General features: G+C 39.9%; 1 protein-coding gene across 1 annotated transcript in view; it reads right to left on the reverse strand.

Annotated features, from left to right (window-relative positions):
• Positions 1–12,927, reverse strand: part of milt (trafficking kinesin-binding protein milt) — a 461,657-nt gene extending 448,730 nt beyond the window's left edge. The window contains exon 1 of the mRNA XM_067156966.2: positions 12,848–12,927. Within this exon, the coding sequence (XP_067013067.1) occupies positions 12,848–12,919 (72 nt within the window). The 5' untranslated portion in view covers positions 12,920–12,927. The remainder of the gene's footprint in view (positions 1–12,847) is intronic.
• Between the last annotated feature and the right edge of the window lie 7,064 nt (positions 12,928–19,991).

Genomic DNA, 19,991 nt, shown 5'->3' on the forward strand with positions numbered 1-19,991 from the left:
GTTGAAATCCAGGATAAAACGCGTTTGTATCAGTTAATATCTCAATTTCGATAAAAAATGACATTGGCCCTTTTAGAACCAAGCCACAGGTTTATCAGTAGATTCACAACTTTATTTTAATTTTTTGTCATTTTATTATATTTGTATTTAAACCAGAGAGCAAGAGCGAGAATAGGAGATGAGATGAGTGAAGAAATTGAATTAGGAAGAGGTTGGAGACAGGGCTGCTCTTTATCATCGACACTGTTCAACATCTATCTCGAAGAAATAATCAATGAAAGTTTTAATGGAAAAAGTGGAGTTTGTGTTGGAGATAGGAGAGTAGAAAGTATAATTTCTGCAGATGATATGGTTGTGATGGTAGGAAGCGAACGTGGAATGATACAAATGTTAGATAAATTCAACATGAAACTAGAAGAATATGGAATGAGAATTAAAAATAAGAAGACCAAAAGTATGATAACTGGAGGAAGAGGTAGAAGTTGTCGTATTAGTATAGGGGGAGAAGAAATAGAGTAAGTCAGTAACTTTTAAGTATTTGGGAAGTATGATGAGAGATGACATGTACTGCACGACAGAAATTAAGAAAAGGATTTCCATGGCAAAAGAAGGCTTTAAGAGAAAATCGAAATTACTTTGTAGGCCACTAAACAAATATTTGAGGAAAAGACTAGCTAAGTGATATAATTGGAGCATAGCGCTGTATGGCGCAGAGGCTTGGACATTGCGAAAGGAAGATGAGGGAAGATTGGAGGCACTAGAGATGTGGGTATGAAGGAGAATAGAACTAGTGAAATGGGAAGACCGGGTAAGGAATGAGGAAGTATTATGAAGAGTTGGAGACGAACGAAGTATGTTGCAAATCATTAGGAGAAAAATGAACTGGATCGGACATTGTTTGAGGAGGGACTATTTACTGAAAGGACAGAAGAAGTGGTGAAAGGTAAACGAGGAAGAGGAAGGAAAAGATATAAAATGTAGGACAATATCAAAGGAAAGAAGTAATCGGACATGAAAAACTTGGCGCAGGACAGGCAAAAGCGGAAGAGGTTCATTCCATGAGAAGACCTGCCATAAAACAGAATATCTGGATGATGATGATATTACATTTCTGATGGTTATTCGTTCAGTTGCCTCTAACGAGAGAAAGGGATGCATTCACCGCCATTGTCCCAATGCTAAACAGATTATAATATCTCAACTTCATTCCATGAAGGAGCAGTGACAACATCAACATCATTATTATCAACAACAAAAAATATACCATATTATGTACTGTACTATCAATGGTACTTCATCAGTATGCTCGACGCAAGATGAAGAATGTGTGGAGAGAACAAAACTGCGCTGATGACGTCAAGAACGCTTGTCCTTGAGACAAAGAACAGTGTAGCACCGGCAATCATGGATTTATCACGCTCGCCGCCGTCATGAGGAGCAGCATTCAGCGAGCCTACAGGCGCCCTCTATATTAGTCCTTTAACACTGCTATAGTTAGACAGCACAATTTAGGAATGATAAAAACCTTTGAGTCGGATTCTGTAAAATACTTAACGTGTGCCAGGGAATTTTCACCAAGGTTGATTTCATTTCTGTAATAATTTAATTATGCTGGAAAACCATTAAATGTATAACAAATTGTTGTTAAAATTTTGCAAACTTTTTGGATGACCATTTTACACAACTTTTATTTTCGTAAGAATAAGTTACCTACATTATCTGGCTTAGGCTTAATTAACTTTGGATTATTGGATTATGTTGATGTGGATTAATGTGATAAACAATAACAGTTGAACTGTTTATAGAACGTGAAAAAATTAACTTTTTATTGATTAATTGATTTTTTTAAAAACTGAATGGGGGCTTGAAACACTAGACCAAGAATGTTTCGTTGAGATGTGATGAGTGAAGTGTTTTTATTTGGTTTATATGTCCCGCTACTTTCGCGGGTTTTGGAGATTCAGTTCATCCATACATCACCAACACCCGCAACTTCGATGTGGAAAGTGACGTCTGTCTACGTCAATTGAAATTAGCAATATTCGGAAAAAATTATTAAATACCAGGGACAATTATACAGATGCTCGTAAAGATAGGACTGAGCTCCGTGACATGGAATATTAAGCGTAGTGTAAACTACATCCGGGGCGCATGGTGGCTTCATGTGTTGGGGACTACACTCCCGCTAATAATTGGATTCGGCACTACAACGGACTCTCTTGCTCCGAATGGAAGGATGCCCTCAAAATGACTAGAGTAATGTTGTAGCAGTCCGAGCTGTGCCGGAGAGAAGTCTGGACGGTAACCATTGCCGGAGTTGCCACAGTGAGATCGAAACCCATCCACACATTTTAGGCTTTTGCCCGCCACGGCGAAACTCTCCGCAATGTCCGTCATATGCTAGCCGACTCTTTACAAAGGAGAGGATGTAAGTTAGTACTCATGAGGAAGTTTCTGGAATCGCTACACAAGGGAGCACAAGGTGAATAGACATCATAGCCTTTAAAGCCGACTCAAAAACTGGCTACATTCTAGACCCATCTGAGTTCAGACCAGCCACAGGAGGTTGACAGCGACAAGAAGTCCTTCTACGAACCTACAGTGCCCTAATATAAAAACAAGTACAACCTTGAATGTATTGGTATATATTAAACATTTTACTAAAAAGAGCTTCTATTGCACCGATTTCCTTCATTTTTTTTAATTCATTCTCTCCGGAATTACCTGACGGTGAATCATGAGACATCCATAGGTCTCTAACTTCAGCCAACTTTGAGCAATCATAAAATCAAATCATTAAATTATCACTTCAGTAATTGGAAGCGAAGGCTTTCTCTAACCCGCAATATATTCTGTACTTAGCAGGTTGCTAAGCGACTAACACTTTTATTAATATTCTGATATATGAGAGTTGGATTCTGGGTAAATTAGAAAGGAATCGACTTGAAGCTGCTGAAATGTGGATGTGGCGGAAAATGACCAGAGCGAGCTGGACAGAAAGTAAAACCAACCTGGAAGTCTTAAGGGAAGTTAAAGAAGAGAAAATAATTTTAAACGAAATGGAAAACAGGAAATTAAAATTTATTGGACAAGTCATCAGACACAATACTTTCATCACTAACATACTTGAAGGGGAAGTGCTGGGAAAGAAAGGCAGAGAAAGACCTAGGATGAAGTATTTGGATAACATCAAGAAGAGGTTAGGTTGTGTCAATTACATGAAACTGAAACGAACAGTCAATTAAAGAAAAGAGTGGTTGCATCGACAAGGCATTAGCCTTTAGAATATTGATTGATTGATTGATTTTCATCTTTAGTAATGGCATTGCATTGTTTGAGTACTACCTGTCAAGCCAGAGTGTACACACTTCCGCTGATCATGGAAGAATACTATTCCCAGCTAGATACTCTTTGATTCTGTAACCCTTCCCAGCTTCCAAATATATTCAGGAGATGGCAGAGCATTCCTAATAACTTACACGCTGCTAAGAGAAAAAAGTCTGCGTATAAAGAGACCCCATCGTGACATACGCCTTAGACATTATCTGGGAACACCTATCGAAGGATAACCTAGCTGCACTACAAAGAGTGAAGGCCATGTATATTAAAAATGTTCCCTGTCTGGAAAAAAACGCTCCTTCGAGACTAACCTGTGAGTTCACAAGACAACCGTTCTACATGGAACTGCGATTAAAAATACCACTGCCTTCTACGACACCTTACCAAGCTTTACATCAACATCTGCAAGATATAAAAAGCGAATCTATGGATAGATTTTTACCAAATAGACGGCATGATGACGTCAATGGATGAATTCTGACTACGAACTGCGGCATACCATAACGCGCTTATTATTAAATGTTCATAAAACCATTGACAAGGCAGGTAAAGCAATATGACTACGACTCGCATATCAAGACGAGTTACCTGACCTATTTATAACGAATGGTGCGGAACAGCGCGGGTCCACTAGTAATACCATAAAATATATTGCAATATCAGCTGTTAAGCGATATGTAGCGATTTTACGAAATCCCATATTAATAATAATGTGTTGTTGTCCTTAATCTCTTCTACTATTTTGTTATCTTTTATCAGCTATTGTATACGCATATTTTGTGTCTTTGTTATGCTTTGTCCCTTGTCCCTGCGGCAGCGTTGATAATTTTCAGGAAGCTAATAAAATATATATATTTTTAAACGCAGCAGCATGGAAGGGAAGGTGTTCGGAAAAGGAAGGAACTGGAGGCACCGACTTTCATACATCAGGAACCTCAGGATGTAAATGAACTGAAGCTCCTTATGAACACGCTGAGAATGGACAAAGAAGTTGGTTGCAGCGACAAGGCATAGTCTCACGATGGATGATGTTACGGCGACATTTCACGGTATTGCTATGTGGTCTTAAACTTTTCACCGAAACTCTAGACTTCCGACGTCGATGTTTATAAGTCAAACAGAATCACTTACAAGTAATGTGCTCAGCAGCCAATTCAAGCAAGGAAGGGATACCCAGAGATCTTCTAGTATTATTGTCCAGATGCTAGAGATCAACACCGAACCATAAAAGTGCACTGGGAACAGAACGCCGATACAGACTCTTCAATTTCGAAGCTCCAGATCAATAACACAGATATCTGCAACGCTCTGGTAATTCCCAACTGAATGACTAATAGCGAACATGGTAAGCTTTCCGTTGATAAGCTCGCGTTAGCAACACTATTGAACTGATATAATGGGGACAGTTATCTCATCTTTGTTCATATTAAGCACGTGGTCTCCAACAAGATAAAAACAAAACTCAGTGACAACGAAGGTAGTGATGATGATGATGATGATGATGATATTACGGATTCTGTTACCGAGTTGTGCCTTCTTTAGTGCAGGCCCACAGAATATGACACTTCGACTGCGGCTGATATCTAGAAACGAAGGGTTAATTTAATTTTGTTGAGTGACGAGTCTTGTAATATTCCAGCAACAATGACATGGAGCGCTAAGACGTTTGGCTGCCCTTCAAAAGTCGACTTCCTCAGCCGAAATCGAACCAGGGAATTTCGTATTATCAGTCGGACAGTGGCACTGATCTATCGAGGCGCTGAGCTGAGTGACTTTGAAGGTGCTCAAATACCGTCAGCCTCTTGTCGGTAGATTTACTGGCTCGTTAAAGAACCCCTGCGGGACAAAATTCCGGGACTTCGGCGACTCCGACATGTTTAACCGTACTGATTTGTTTCCACAACCGGGTCCAATGCCTCTCATATCGCACAGCTCGACAGTAAATGCAACCCGCTCTAGCTGTGAGTCTATAATTAAAGTGGACTGGCCGGAAATCGAATCGCGGTTCTCTGAACGAGAGGTAGGTACACTATCCCTCACTGCGGGGAAATAAAGACTGGTAACTCACTGTTGTGTGTCACTGGCGCAGGAGTACCGAAAATTTACCCTGACGAGCGTGGCGGTAACTCACGACATTTGATCACTCTGAAGGAGAGTCAGACGAGGGTATCTTTGCAGTGGTATCCTTGGTAACATTTCCTCTGAAGGAGTATTAAAGATAGAAGACTGAACGATTTACAGGTTGTTTTTGTGACCTTTCCAATTACGTAATGGAGTACATTTTTATGTTGATACTTTGTGCTAGAAGTATAATTTTATCAAATATATGGTATAATTTTTGTTCATAAACTGCACATAAAACAAACAGAAAAAGGTACTTTAAAGCCCGTATAGCAATCTATTATATAACTTCTATAACATCTTCAAAAGGGAAAAATAATAACTGCCTAATCACGTTCACGTCTTGGATAATTTTCAAATTCATTTAACATGCGCAGAATTGGACTTGATTCATGTAACATGGCTTACATTGAAGCCGAAAGTCTGCATTTTTTTACACCTACAAACAAAACAAAAAATGGTTGTTTTGGTATATAACCTCCTCCGGCTCCCCATAAATGCAACAACATCTATGTGCATTAGGCAGCATCAAATACGTTTCTGATTAATTGCCATCGTATCGAAACAGGCAACAGAGAACAAACAACGGCAGTGCCATGCTTTCCACAATAGAAAATTGCAAGGGAATTAAAATTATCATTCGAGGATGGTATATTTAAAAGGGTTTTATACCACCAAGCTACCCGATATCCCAATTACTCCACTCCATCCTACAGTTCAAACTGATGATTACGACTTTGGTATCACTACGGAATACCCAAATTTGAACCATTTTTCTTTTATGCCTGGGAACAAGATGGTGACCAAAGCATTCAGAAACTCATTTTCACATCTTTTCGCGAAGATATCTAGTGTATCACTTATAGTACGGTATACATCGTTGTCAGAGTTGTGTTGTGAATAAGGAATGATGCAGACCTGTAAAAAATAAAATAAGCATCAAACAAAAATACTACGGAGGCGAGATTCGATGTTTGGATCACTATCTTGTGAAGCGGGAATGTTGCTCGTTGTGGGAATGTATTGGTCCTCTGGGACACATTCGAGATATTCAAATTCCATTTTCTCGGAATTAGTAGGGAGTTACGCCATGCAATCTGAACTGGTGACAGTACTGGAATTAATATTTTTTCTTCTGTACTTAGTGTCGTTAAAAATTTGACATGATGAGAAAAAATAGTTCGTAGTGTCTGTAGTATTTTTCGTACCTATGGTAGTGTTTTTTATTATTCAATTGTTTTATCCAGAGATCGTGTCTCCAACTTTCTCGCACCGGAACCGCGCTAAACTTATTATTACTCTATGACTGAAACTATGATTCTTTTGTCTTTTTGTACCGAGTGATTGCGTAATGTGTTATTGAGTGTAGAGTTGAGTTGAGACAGAAAGTTTTTAATAAACTTTTCTAATCAATCAAGAGAGTTGTGCCCCAATTTATTTCTGATAGAAAGTTCTTGCCACGGCCTGCCTGTATTTTGAAAATGGTTCAATTTGGAGAGGACACGTTGCTGTTTGTCAGCTTTCCGAGGTGAATATCAAGTGGTTCGGGGTTTACGCATACAAGTGCTAAGGGAATGCACCGAGATTTATTCCGTCTACCTTCAGCTGAAGAACTCTCAATCTCACATCTCAGTCGGGTCTACACTGTCACCACTGTCCTTCTGCACACTGAAGTGCAGTGTCAACAGAACAAACCCATTACCACATTAAAGTACTTCAGTGAACAGGCGGTTCATGTTATAGGACTTGCAACATCTGTGGTCTTTGTATGTATCTGTGCAATGTGGCTATATACGTAGCTATAACAATACGCGCCCAAGATTAGGATTTCCTGTCACCGCCAGGAGGGAACGTGGGAAAAATATAACGAATACAACAGTTGCCACAGAGGGGATTCGACATTCCAACCTCCGACAGTGCAGCTCGCTATTCCCATAATCTAAGTGGTCGCAATGTTAATCTTATTCTGATATTCTTTAGCGTTCCCACAGACTGTACTGATCCCGCATATACAATAAGGAGGCTACTAGGAACTCACTACCGGTACATTCTAAGTCCACTGTTGAAATGGCAGTCGGTGAAGTAGAGTTCAAGGAACTGGAGGCTGATATCCAGCTCGTGACCTTCAGAGTGAGATGATTGCATGGTAGGGAATATGATGACTGTACACCAATAGCAAAATCAGTCTGTGTTTTATTTATTTCTTCAGTTTTATGCTGGAAGACTGTGCTTTTAAACATCACAAATTTCGTAATAACGCTTATTCACAAGGGGTAGATATCTGACATGATGTTTACTCTTTCTAGTGAAGTTTTTTCATGCTGATTTCAAATACGAAAACGGTTTTGCTCTACTACGTCAGGTTTTGAAGACGTTGACAAAGTTTTGTTTTTCAAACAAAGCCGAACATTCCCATTTGCTTCTTTTTTATTGTTAGTGGAAGTGGACATTATAGTGTCCAGAAGTTGCATAAATTCACCGACAAACAAATCCAATATGTGCCATGTGATGCATTTGCACTAATCTTGGCTAAGCCATGTCCATTAGGATTCCATGTAACATTCAATGCTCTAGTGAAACTTCTGTCCGTGAACTGTTTTCTTTGATACAATGTGTAACATATGTAAGTGGTTTATGTTGCACATCCAACAAAATAATAATAATAATAATAATAATAATAATAATAATAATAATAATAATAATAATAATAATAATAATAATAATAACGGTGGGTTATAGAGACAAATGGTTTGCATATTTTGAATCAACATGTTCCGTTGTCTTAGAACGCGTGTTGGATACCAAGATATCCGCAGAAAGATATTTTTTGTTGATCAGTGTAATTGATTTCCGGGAGCATCTGAAAGGACTAAGATATTTCGAAAGTATTTTTACTCTCGTATGAAACTTATAGAGCGTTGACTTAAATAGTACTTCACTACGGAAGTAGTGGTTAATTTTTGTTAGTGCACGCTATCCTGAGTGTACCAGAGGGCCAGACGGATAACGTCTTCATTCGTGGCGAAGTTAGGCTTCAAGGCCCTTTTTTTACACTAAACCACTATATTCAAATTATCAAGTTATGTAATATAAGTTATTCAAAATCCTTCTTAAGTGTTGGTGAACTCAAAAGCTATATCCATACAGGCCTAGAAGGCCCTTGGAGGAATCGGAAGTAAAAGCTTCCACTATCTCTAGCTTCGGCACTAAGTGGGGAGTGGTTAGCTCTATGAACGCGGGCCTCTCTGCCCACAGGAATTAATCTGGAGTAAGCGGAATGAACTCCACGTCATGTGTGTGACCAAATACAAATCCCACTGAAAATATCTTGTCGAAGCTTTAACAAAAAACACAGGCGAAGGATATTATCCCATAGGTACATATCATTCAGTTGTTGGTCTAAAAGAGACACATCTCGGGCATCCAAGAAATTAATCAACACCCTGTATGATAAAATGTGGACAACGAGGAAGGGCATGCAAGCAAACTGAAATACATTTAGTATGCCACAGGATACAGTAATTGGTCTATTCTTTCTTTCAATTTCCTAGTAATTTTGCCACAGCTGTAAGAGCTATAGCTTCAGCTGAGTCACACATAAGCAGTCATCATTCAACTCTGCCACATGCACAGCTTGTGATCACGTAGTATTTATCTTGCATCTTTTGTTGAAAGTAGCACGTCTTTCAAATCCGCACCATGAATACCGTAGTCTCTAACGTTATTCCTCGTGCAGATAAGACAATAGCTAATAAGGGCCTCCCATACATAACCGGAAAAGAAAGAAAGAAAGAAAGAAAGAAAGAAAGAAAGAAAGAAAGAAAGAAAGTTCCTTGGAAGGATTGCAGACGTAGGACCGCTTAAGACCAAACCAAGAACTATACCAAAGATATGAAAATATCACAACCACAATGAAGGAAAGGAGACTGGCTTTCTATGAACATATAAAAGGATGGTCGGGCTAAGTGGCTCAGACGGTTGAGGCGCTGGCCTTCTGACCCCAACTTGGCAGGTTCGATCCTCGCTCAGTCCGGTAGTATTTGAAGGTGCTCAAACATGCCACGTATCGGTAGATTTACTGGCACGTAAAAGAACTCCCGTGGGACAAAATTCCGGCAAGTCGGCGTCTCCGAAAACCGTAAAAGTAGTAAGTGGGACGTAGAGCAAATATTATTATTATTATTATTATTATTATTATTATTATTATTATTATTATTATTATTATTATTATTATTATTATTATTTCCGGCTCCATGGCAAAATTGTTAGCGTGCTGGCGTTTGGTCACAGGAGCCCCGGTTTCGATTCCCGGCAGGGTCGGGAATTTTAACCATCATTGGTTAATTTCTCTGGCACGGGGACTGGGAGTATGTGTCGTCTTCATCATCGTTTCATTCTCATCACGACCAGCAAGTCGGTCGGCTACGGGCGTCAAACCGAGATACCTGCATCTGGCGAGCCGAACATGTCCTCGGACACTTTATTATTATTATTATTATTATTATTATTATTATTATTATTATTATTATTATTATTACAAGGAGGGAACCAGAAAAGCTAAGCCACCAGGATTCTCACCTTCCAGAACAGTAAAACGATTTATCACTTAGGAGTAGTATAAGTGATTATTTAAAATAGTCGCTGAATCTTTTAAAATGTCCACTATAATTTTTCCACTGCCATGTGCTGGATTCCGAGATTTTTCAGGATTTCTCACGTACCCTAGGGATCACATATGAGCGAGATATAAATCAGTATGTCTTTATGATGTTACAGAACTGCTGATCATCTTCTATTTCACATACATTTCGTATAACAGTTAGTTGAAAGTAGTTCAAATTAGGCAATGACAACATTAGAAACAGGAAGTGCGTGAACATGAATGTATGGTTGGTTGAGCAAAGTAAAGCCATCTCTATACAGGTCCTTGGAGGAGCAGGGGGTAAAGCCTTCCAATATCCTTAAAGAGGATGGTTACCCAGTTGTACTTCCTCTGAAAACAATTACCACACCACTATCCTTAACCTCAGAACTAAATGAGAAACAAGTTAGCTCTATGACTACCAGGAAAGTTGACCATGCGGTTAGGGGCGCGCACCTGTGATCTTGCATCCGGGAGAGAGTGGGTTCGGACCCCACTGTCAGCAGCCCTGAAAATGGTTTTCCGTGGTTTCCCATTTTCACACGGGGCAAATGCTGGGGCTCTGGGGCTGTACCTTAATTAAGGCCACGGCCGCTTCTTTCCCACTCCTAGCCCTTTCCTATCCCATCGTCGCCGTAAGACCTATGTGTGACGATGCGACGTAAAGCAACTTGTAAAAAAAAAAAAAAGAAAAGAAAAAAGAGAGCTCTATGACTCGCTACTTTAGCCACCCCCAGAAATTAATATCGACCTCGCTTTTGGCGTAAGTTGAGCGGATCCCAGGGCCATATGCCGCTCTTACCGTAATTTTCTTTCGATTTCATGACGCGGAATCGAACTCAAGTCCTTCAGGATAACCCGACCACGCCTTTAACACCTCGGTTAGGCAGCCACTAACTGAGTAATAAAACATTTATTTAAAACATTTCATTTCTTTCTGTCAATTTCCTAATGTTTATATAGCACGATATTACTGATGCGACTGATAGCCTACTTTTCTACACGACTAGTGATTTTTATATATTCTTTATTATTTTGGGTTATGTTTGTGCCTTTTTTACGTTATGACAATTAGTTCTAATAGACTTTTAAAGCGTTGTTTTTTTTTTTTCTAGAGCATTTCAATACACTTTATATTCTTTTCCAAGATCGAAGAAGGTCTAACAGGGCCGAAACACGTGTATTCAATGTTTTTAATCAACATTTCTGTACTGACCAAGTTAGACTATTGAAATTACATATTTTCTTTACTTTAGTCTATTTTCAGAAGGCCAACTTTCGAGAGAAAAAAACTTTTTTGACCGCTGGGAAAATATCAGACGTGAAAGGGTTAAAACCTAAAGTGAAATTAACCAAGCGAGTTGGACACCCGGTTACGGCCGCTCAACTACGAGCTTGCATTAAGAGATACTGGGTTCGAACCCCACTGCCAGCAGTCCTTAAGCTGGTTCTCCGTGGTTTCCCATGTTCACACCAGGCAAATGTTGGGCCTGTATATTAATTAAGACCACGAGTGTTTCCTTCCACTCCTAGCCCTTTCCTCTCCCATCGTCGCCGTAAGAACTATCTGTGTCGGCCAACTGTTTTTAAAATGTAATATGTTGCCAACTCTGCCTCATCAGCTTCCAATAACTCTTAAAATCATGTGGCTCATGCAGACGTGGATTGCATTCGTAACTTAGCTTTTATCAATTAATTTCTGGCATTGTTCCTACCAGATGCCATGTCTGCTGTCTCCTAGAGCAATCTGTAACTGACAGTTAAACCAGAGATCGTAATATTTCCTTTAGGGGTCATCCATAAAATGTAACACCCTCCCCCATTGTAACACGTTGTAACAATTCTTAATACCCGGCTCCCCCAAGTGAACGTCTATAATAAATGATCCCACCCCCACCCCCACTGTATGGATAAACGTAAAAATCAATAAATATGATAAAAGATAGTGTCAACGTCACAACAAAAACTAATGAGGGAATTCTAGGCACATAACCTTAATCTTGGTATCGATATGCGTTCAGAAAAATTCTCAATGAATGGTGAGGATATGAAGTTAACTGTAAATAATAATAATAATAATAATAATAATAATAATAATAATAATAATAATAATAATAATAATTGTTTTACGTCCCACTAACTACTTTCACGGTTTTCGGAGATGCCGAGGTGCCGGAATTTTGTCACGCAGGAGTTCTCTGACGTGCCAGTAAATCAACCGACACGCATTTGAGCACCTTCAAATACCACCGGGCTGAGCCCAGGATCGAACCTGCCGAGATGGTGCCAGAAGGCCAGCGCCTCAACCGTCTGAGGCACTCAGTCAGACTTAACTGTAACTGTCAGGTTTTATATAGGCATTGCAGGCCATGTATAACGCAGAATGGTGCGAATTTCCTAATGAAGAAAATTCTGAAGATAAATGCACATCCAGTTTATTCTTCATAATTGATTACTATTAGAATTTGCATTTGGCACACTTGTCTCAAAACTGGCCACAATGTTTACCAAGAGAGAGAGAAACAAGAAGAACCAAAGAAGGCAGACTTATGTTAAGTCGGAACAAAAACGTATATGGAATGAGCCAAAAAGAAAGTTCATTAGGATTTTGCAAGTCGGGTAATAACGAAAAATACCTCATGAACGTAGATATTTTAGTATAGACTTACCCTCCCCACAAATTGTCCTACACTTTAGTCATATTCTTGTAAGACACACCCCCTCCCGTACGAGCGAACGACTTACCGTTGCTTGGTACGAAGAGCTGCGCTTCTTAAGGCGAGCATCGTCAGGACAGCCTCCGCAGGTCCGACACATGTTGCTGAATGCAGCCGCGGGCGATATTCACGACTAGTACTAACGACAGCTATGGAAACAATTGTTCAGTATCGCGGGCTTCCAATGCAAATCTGCCCGCGGTCACGTAGGCCACCCGACAGCCAATCACCTGACGAGGACAGCTTGGAATGGGGACACTGAACAGCACTCGAACAGTTCTCTCTCAGCCGCCTTGAAGGCCGATCTAAAAAACCACCGACACTAAATATAACAATACTCCCACCCACAGAGGAAGCTTCCGCGTCCCTACCCGAGGTTCCTCCACGGGTTCAAGGCAGAACAAGCTGTTCCTTCTGCTCAAGACAAAACAGGTTCTTATCTTTTTTATTTATGCTTCTACGGCTCAGAACGCCAGATATAACCGTCTTCTGGATTTAAAGTACAGTCGAACTTCGATATCTCGAAATGCTTGAGGAGGTTCGTGTTATCGAAAGTTCAAATCTTCCCAGCCCAAAAATGTTGCAAAGTTTGGGCTGGGAAGACTTGGGAGAAAGGAGACAAGCTGCTCGACTAAGTGTTATGTGGGGAGCTGTCAGTAGAAAGATGGCGTGGAATGACATTAGTAGATGAATAAGTCTTGAGTGGTGTCTTTAACAGCAGGAAAGCCCACAATATGAAGATAAAAGTCGGAATTCAAGAGGACAAGTTAGGGCAAATATTCGTTTATAGGAAGAGGAGACAGATTGGAATAACTTACCAAGGGAGATGTTCAATAAATTTCCAAATTCTTTGCAATCATTTAAGAAAAGGCTAAGAAAACAACATATAAGGAATCTGCCACCTGGGCGACTGTCCTAAATGCAGATCAGTAGTGACTGATATTTAATTTCACGCTATAGAAAGACGTGCGTAGTGCTTCAATAATAATAATAATAATAATAATAATAATAATAATAATAATAATAATAATAATAATAATAATAATAATAATAATAATAATAATAATAATAATAATAATAATAGTTACCGGTATTTGCTTTACGTTCCACTAACTAATTTTACGGCTTTGAAGACGCCGACGTGCCAGAATTTGGTCCCGCAGAAGTTCTTTTACGTGCCAGTGAATCTATCGACACGAGACTGACGTACTTGAATACATTCAAATACCACCGAGCTGAGCCACTCAGTTCGGCTATATTATTATTTTTTGCTAGTGGCTTCACGTCGCACCGACACTACTAGGTCTTATGTCGACGATGGGATAGGAAAGGCCTGAGTTGGAAGGAAGCGGCCGTGGCCTTAATTAAGGTACAACCCCAGAATTTGCCTGGTGTGAAAATGGGCAACCACGGAAAACCATCTTCAGGGCTGCCGACAGTGGGACTCGAACCCACTATCTCCCGGATGCAAGCTCACAGCCGCGCGTCTCTAACCGCACGGCCAACTCGCCCGGTGGCTATATTATTATGCGAGGTTATTCAGCTACGATACCCACCTCAAAAAACTCGCGAATAGTCACTTTCCGTAATAGCAGCAAGGTGCTCATAATCGAATTGGCAGTACTTTCCCAGGGTGTCAATATCTTCTGACATAACGGTACTTTGCATTTTTAAAATGGAACTATACTATTCGTTTCTACATCTAGCCTTAAACTTACGGACATACAGTATATATATGATGATGATGATGATTATTTAAAGAGGCCTAACAGCTAGGTCATCGGCCCCAAATTGTACGAGGTTCAACGAAATGAAACGATAATTCAAACTTCGAAACGTATGCACTGACTAGAATCTAAAAGGAATGATGATGAAAAATTACCATGTATATAAAACAATTAGTGGATCCAATTCACAATGACGTATCTTCTGAGATGATTCTTGTTGTCCAAATCCAAGTCACCGGCCACTCGTTATAGTACTGAACACTGGTTAAGTATACCATGGTGTTTCTCGCATTGTGGTACTAATCACAGGTAATGTAGACACATGGTATGCCACACATAAAAGCACCACAGACCCAAGGTGTTTCGCACATAGTGGGACTAATCACGGCAGTCAGTATTCCCGTACTGATCCTCACGTAGTGGAACTAATCACAGGCCACGTGCACTCAGGATGTTCCTCACATAGTGGTGCTAATCATAGGCAATGCAGACCCACGGTATATCACACATTACGGTACCACCCACAAGCAACACAGGGCCATGGTGTTCCTCATGTAGCGGTACTATTCACAGGTAACGCTTATCTACGGCGTTCCTCACATAATGGCACCACTCATACGTAATACTGACCTTCAGGGTTCCTCTCATAGTCGTACCAATCACAGGCAACGCTCCGACCCTTGGTGTTTCTCACACAGCGGTACTAATCGCAAGCTGACCCATGGTGTTCCTCGAGTGATGATGCTAATCATACAGTTCAAGATCCATCATCCCTTGGTCGCCCCTTTTAGTCGCCTCTTATGACGTGCAGAGGATACAAGGGATGTATTCTTCATCAGCGTCCTCCACCCACAGGGGGTGTATATATATATATTACAGGTTGCTTATGTAGCACCGATACACAGGTCTTACGGCGACAATGAGATAGGAAAGGGCAAGGGGTGGGAAGGAACAGCCCCAGCATTTGCCTGGTGTGAAAATGGGAAACCATGGAAAACCATTTTCAGGGCTGCAGACAGTGGGGTTCGAACCCTCTATTCTCCGAATGCAAGCTCACAGCTGCGCGCCCCTAATCGGACGGTCAACTCGCACGGCAAGAATAAGAATAAGAAAAAGAATATAATGACAATATCAAGTCGACACATTTACTGTATGTTAATTTTAATATTTTAATTTTAATGACCCACTGACGATGGACCTAAGGTTCCAAAAACTGCTTATAGATTAACGTAAATAAATAAATGATTACTGGATTAAAGCCACTATGTTTCTTTAATTTAGCCTAGCTTTTAGCCAAATTGCATTGGCCTTCATCAGGGCAAGGTAAATTCATTAAAGAAACATAGTGGCTTTAATCCAGTAATCATTTATTTATTTATTTATTTACGCTAATACTAAGAGCCACGAAAACCTACGTTCATTGCTTGGTTATAGATTAAATTGTTTACATGTGTGGGGATACTAATTTTAGCAAGCGTATTTTTTGGCAACCCAAGCGTCTTCCAGAACTTCATGAAGAATGCTGGTGCCGTACCGTGTACTCCAATCACTTCAATTTCTTGTAGACGGCTTTTATTTTTTTTGTAAAAATACAGTTCTCCACATCTTATTTATGTGAACAGACTTCTGTCCATCAACTTACCCGAATTTGCGTGTCAAAGTAAGGGGTAATAATAAAATGATTGTGTTCCAAGAAACAAGTTCTAATATCACACTGAATCATTCATTTGAAGAACTGTTTATCTCTTTTAACACAGTGAAACCTAAAAAAGAAAGGCTTTGCAAGTCAGTACTGATGTAAATCTTCGTATGTTTTGAAGTACTGCCTCTCTTGAAAACGGTTTTTTGTCAAATTAAAGTGAACGTTTCTCTGTGAAGAGTATTAAATAAATCCGTTCTAGCATTTTATAGAAAATATACGAACTGTAGTTTGGTTCGTCAATTTATAGTGCAAAATTCTTTTACAGTTCGCCCTAGTTTAAAAAAGAGAGGAACCACTGCTCTGTACACGACCTGGGCCAACTATGGCAGCGTCCCGACGCAAGTCGATATGAAGACAGACCGAGACCAGCGTAGCAGCAGGGAGCCCTATCGATCGGATGCACAGCTGAGACTAAATGACGACACGTACTGTACGTAGGCGGGCATAAATTATGAGTCCACGAGGGGAAGGACTTCCCTCCTATACAAAAAGTAAGGGACGCTTCTCTCAATGGCTGTTGTTTTTGGGGTCATTCCACGTTGAATTGAACGCGATATCCACCAGGACATCATCAATGATTTTAAATGAAAGAAAGTACAGTACTGAAACAATCCATGATGGACATGTCTGCATGGTCTGACACCGTGGTTATGTTTGGCGGAGAGAAGAAACCTTCACTCGGTTTCGCTTGTCCGAAACATCCTCCGTACAGACACACAAAGTTATCTGAGAACGGATCTTAAATACTTGTCATCCCCAAACAGTACACCTACAAGGTGAGAAACCTCAGCTGAGCTTCCCAATTTACCGCCAGATAAATTAAGACAACTCATTCATACCTGCAATCATACGCTCTTGGAATTCCATTACGGTGTAATTAGAGACATACATACTAGAAATGTATTTTTTTTTCTAGTTACTTTACGTCGCACCGATACATATGTCTTACGGCGACGATGGGACAGAAAAGGGCTAGGAGTGGGAAGGAAGCCGCCGTGGCCTTAATTAAGGTACAGCCCCAGCATTTGCCTGGAGTGAAAATGGGGAACGAAGGAAAACCATTTTCAGGGCTGCCGACAGTGGGGTTCGAACCTACTATCTCCGGATAGTGTAGTATTTACGATGTTAAGTCAATGAACCGCTCAATCTATTGTAATAATAAATAATGTTATTGATGTTACGTCCCACCAACTACTTCTACGGTTTTCGGAAACACCGAGGTGCCGGAATCACTCTGTTATGCTTTAGCCTATAGATACTAATATATAATGTTACTACACTTGTTGTATGTGTATGTTCAGTCTTCAGCCCTAAGGCTGGTTGAATCCTGAACAGCTCCGCCGTCGGCTGTCATAGATAGCCCAGGCATCACTGAAGAGGCGTACTAGGAAAATGAGGAGTGAGGTAGTTTCCCGTTGCTTTCCTCTTACTACACTTAATGTATTTTTATTTCACCATTAGCTCTATATAAATGCGACTTTAATTTCACACTCAAGATGCATTACCTAGCTTCATTTACAATTCGGATTCTATGTTTTTCTTCAAAACTCTATGGAACGCAGAATTACAAATGTACTCGTATAAACACCACAAAATGCTAAACGTGCAAATTAAGGTGCCAAAACACTAAAAACTCACTCATCCACAGAGAGAGCAGAAGTAGAGGTGTGAGACTTCAGGAAGGTCATGAAAGGCATAAGAATGGAAGAGACTGCACGTCTCTCAAACAAAATCCTGACGGAAGAGTTGACCGTGGAAAGATGAACGCGAGGAGACAATGTCACACTCCGCTATGGTGCTGCGGTTGCTAACCAGCCTGTGAATATTACCGTCCTTCTTATCAAGGCCCGTGACCGATAAAAGCCTTATATGATTTTCACATATGACCGATACTGTATCTTTTCGTATCAGATTTTAAGGCATATGTCATATGCTCAATGTACAGTGCGAAATTTGTCTTTTCAAAGGCGGCGCGTGGCAACCTGATTGCATATGCACGTGTATTTCTTTCTCATTTTCTATAAACCTCCACTTCTTACCCACCACAATCTCACCCGAAAAAAAAAAACCTCACCTTTCAGTTTGAATTATAAAGCAGAGACCATCAACATTTAAGAACAGCGATCTTTTTACCGTGTCATGAATATAAAATGCTATCTTTTTTTTTTTCAATTTGCTTTACGTCGCACCGACACAGATAGGTCTTATGGCGAAGATGGGATAGGAAAGGCCTAGGAGTGGGAAGGAAGCAGCCGTGCCTGCACTGCCTGGTGTGAAAATGGGAAACCACAGAAAACCATCTTCAGGGCTGTCGACAGTGGGGTTCGAACCCACTATCTCCCGCATGCAAGCTCACAGATGCGCGGCCCTAACCGCACGGCCAACTCACCCGGTAAAAAAATACTATTTTATCCTTATTTAAGGAGATACTCCCGACGTGTATAGGACGAAACTATTCCCAGCAAAACAAAAGCAACATGATTTGTTTATTTACGATCAACAGTCGATATTCTCCAAATACAGATTACATAATCATCATCATCATCAATGTCTAAAGGCAATGCCTTGTCTATGCAACCAATGTTCTCTGTCCTGAGTTCCTCGTTTCATTACAAGGTAAGAACCGTAATGAAGATTCTGTGCCAAGTCTAGAAGGAAATGTTTTACCTCGGTCGTCCTCGGCCTTTCTTCCCCGTGATTTCCCCTTCCAGCAGATTGGTAAGACAGACATTGTGTCGCAAGATGCGGCCTGTGAATTTAGTTCTTCTTCTCTGTATTGTTAGTATCAGTTCGCTCTTCTCTTGAAATTCTTGCAGAATGATTTTGTTTGTAAATAATAATCTATATATATAAAATAACTTGTCCTGACTGACTGACTGACTGACTGACTGATTCATCATTGCCGAGCCAAAACTACTGGACATAAAGAAATGAAATTTTGGGGATATATTCATATTAAGATGTAGGTGCTCGCTAAGAGAGGATTTTTGGATATTCCGTCGCTAAGGGGGTGAAAAAGGGAGTGAAATGGTAAAATGAGTGTATCTATATCTCAAAACTTTAAAAGTTTATAGATGTAAAAATTGGTATTTAGAATCTTCTTTAAAAATAAGGAAACACGTATTTTTTTGTTTTCAGAAAATCCCAATAGGAGGGGTGAAAAAGGGTGAAAATGGGGAAAAATGGGTTGAATGCCTTTTTTCAGGATACCGGTACGTATATCTCAGAAACTGAAGATATTACAGATCTAAAAAGTGGTACTTTTGATCTCTTTTAAAAATAAAGAAACACGTATTTTTTTGTTTTTGGAAAATCCAATTAATGGGAGGGTGAAAAGGGGGTGAATTTTTTAAATGAGTGAATCTGTATCTCCAAACTTTAAAGTTTGCAGATGTAAAAATTGGTATTTAGAATCTTCATAAAAAATAAAGAAACACGTATTTTTTTGTTTCCGGAAAATCGCAATAGGAGGAGTGAAAAGGGGTGAAAAAGGGGTTGAATGCCTTTAATGAGGCTACTTATATCTCAGAAACTGAAGATATTACAGACCTGAAAATTGGTGTTTGGGATCTCCTTTAAAAATAAAGAAACACGTGTTATTTTGTTTCTGGAAAATCCAATTAAGGAGGGGGGTGAAAAGGGGGTAATATTTTAAAATGAGTGTATCCATATCTCAAAACTTTTAAAGTTTATAGATGTAAAAATTGGTATTTAGAATCTCCTTTAAAAATAAAGAAACACGT

This window comes from Anabrus simplex, chromosome 13, assembly GCF_040414725.1.
Source record: "Anabrus simplex isolate iqAnaSimp1 chromosome 13, ASM4041472v1, whole genome shotgun sequence".
NCBI lineage: Eukaryota > Metazoa > Arthropoda > Insecta > Orthoptera > Tettigoniidae > Anabrus > Anabrus simplex.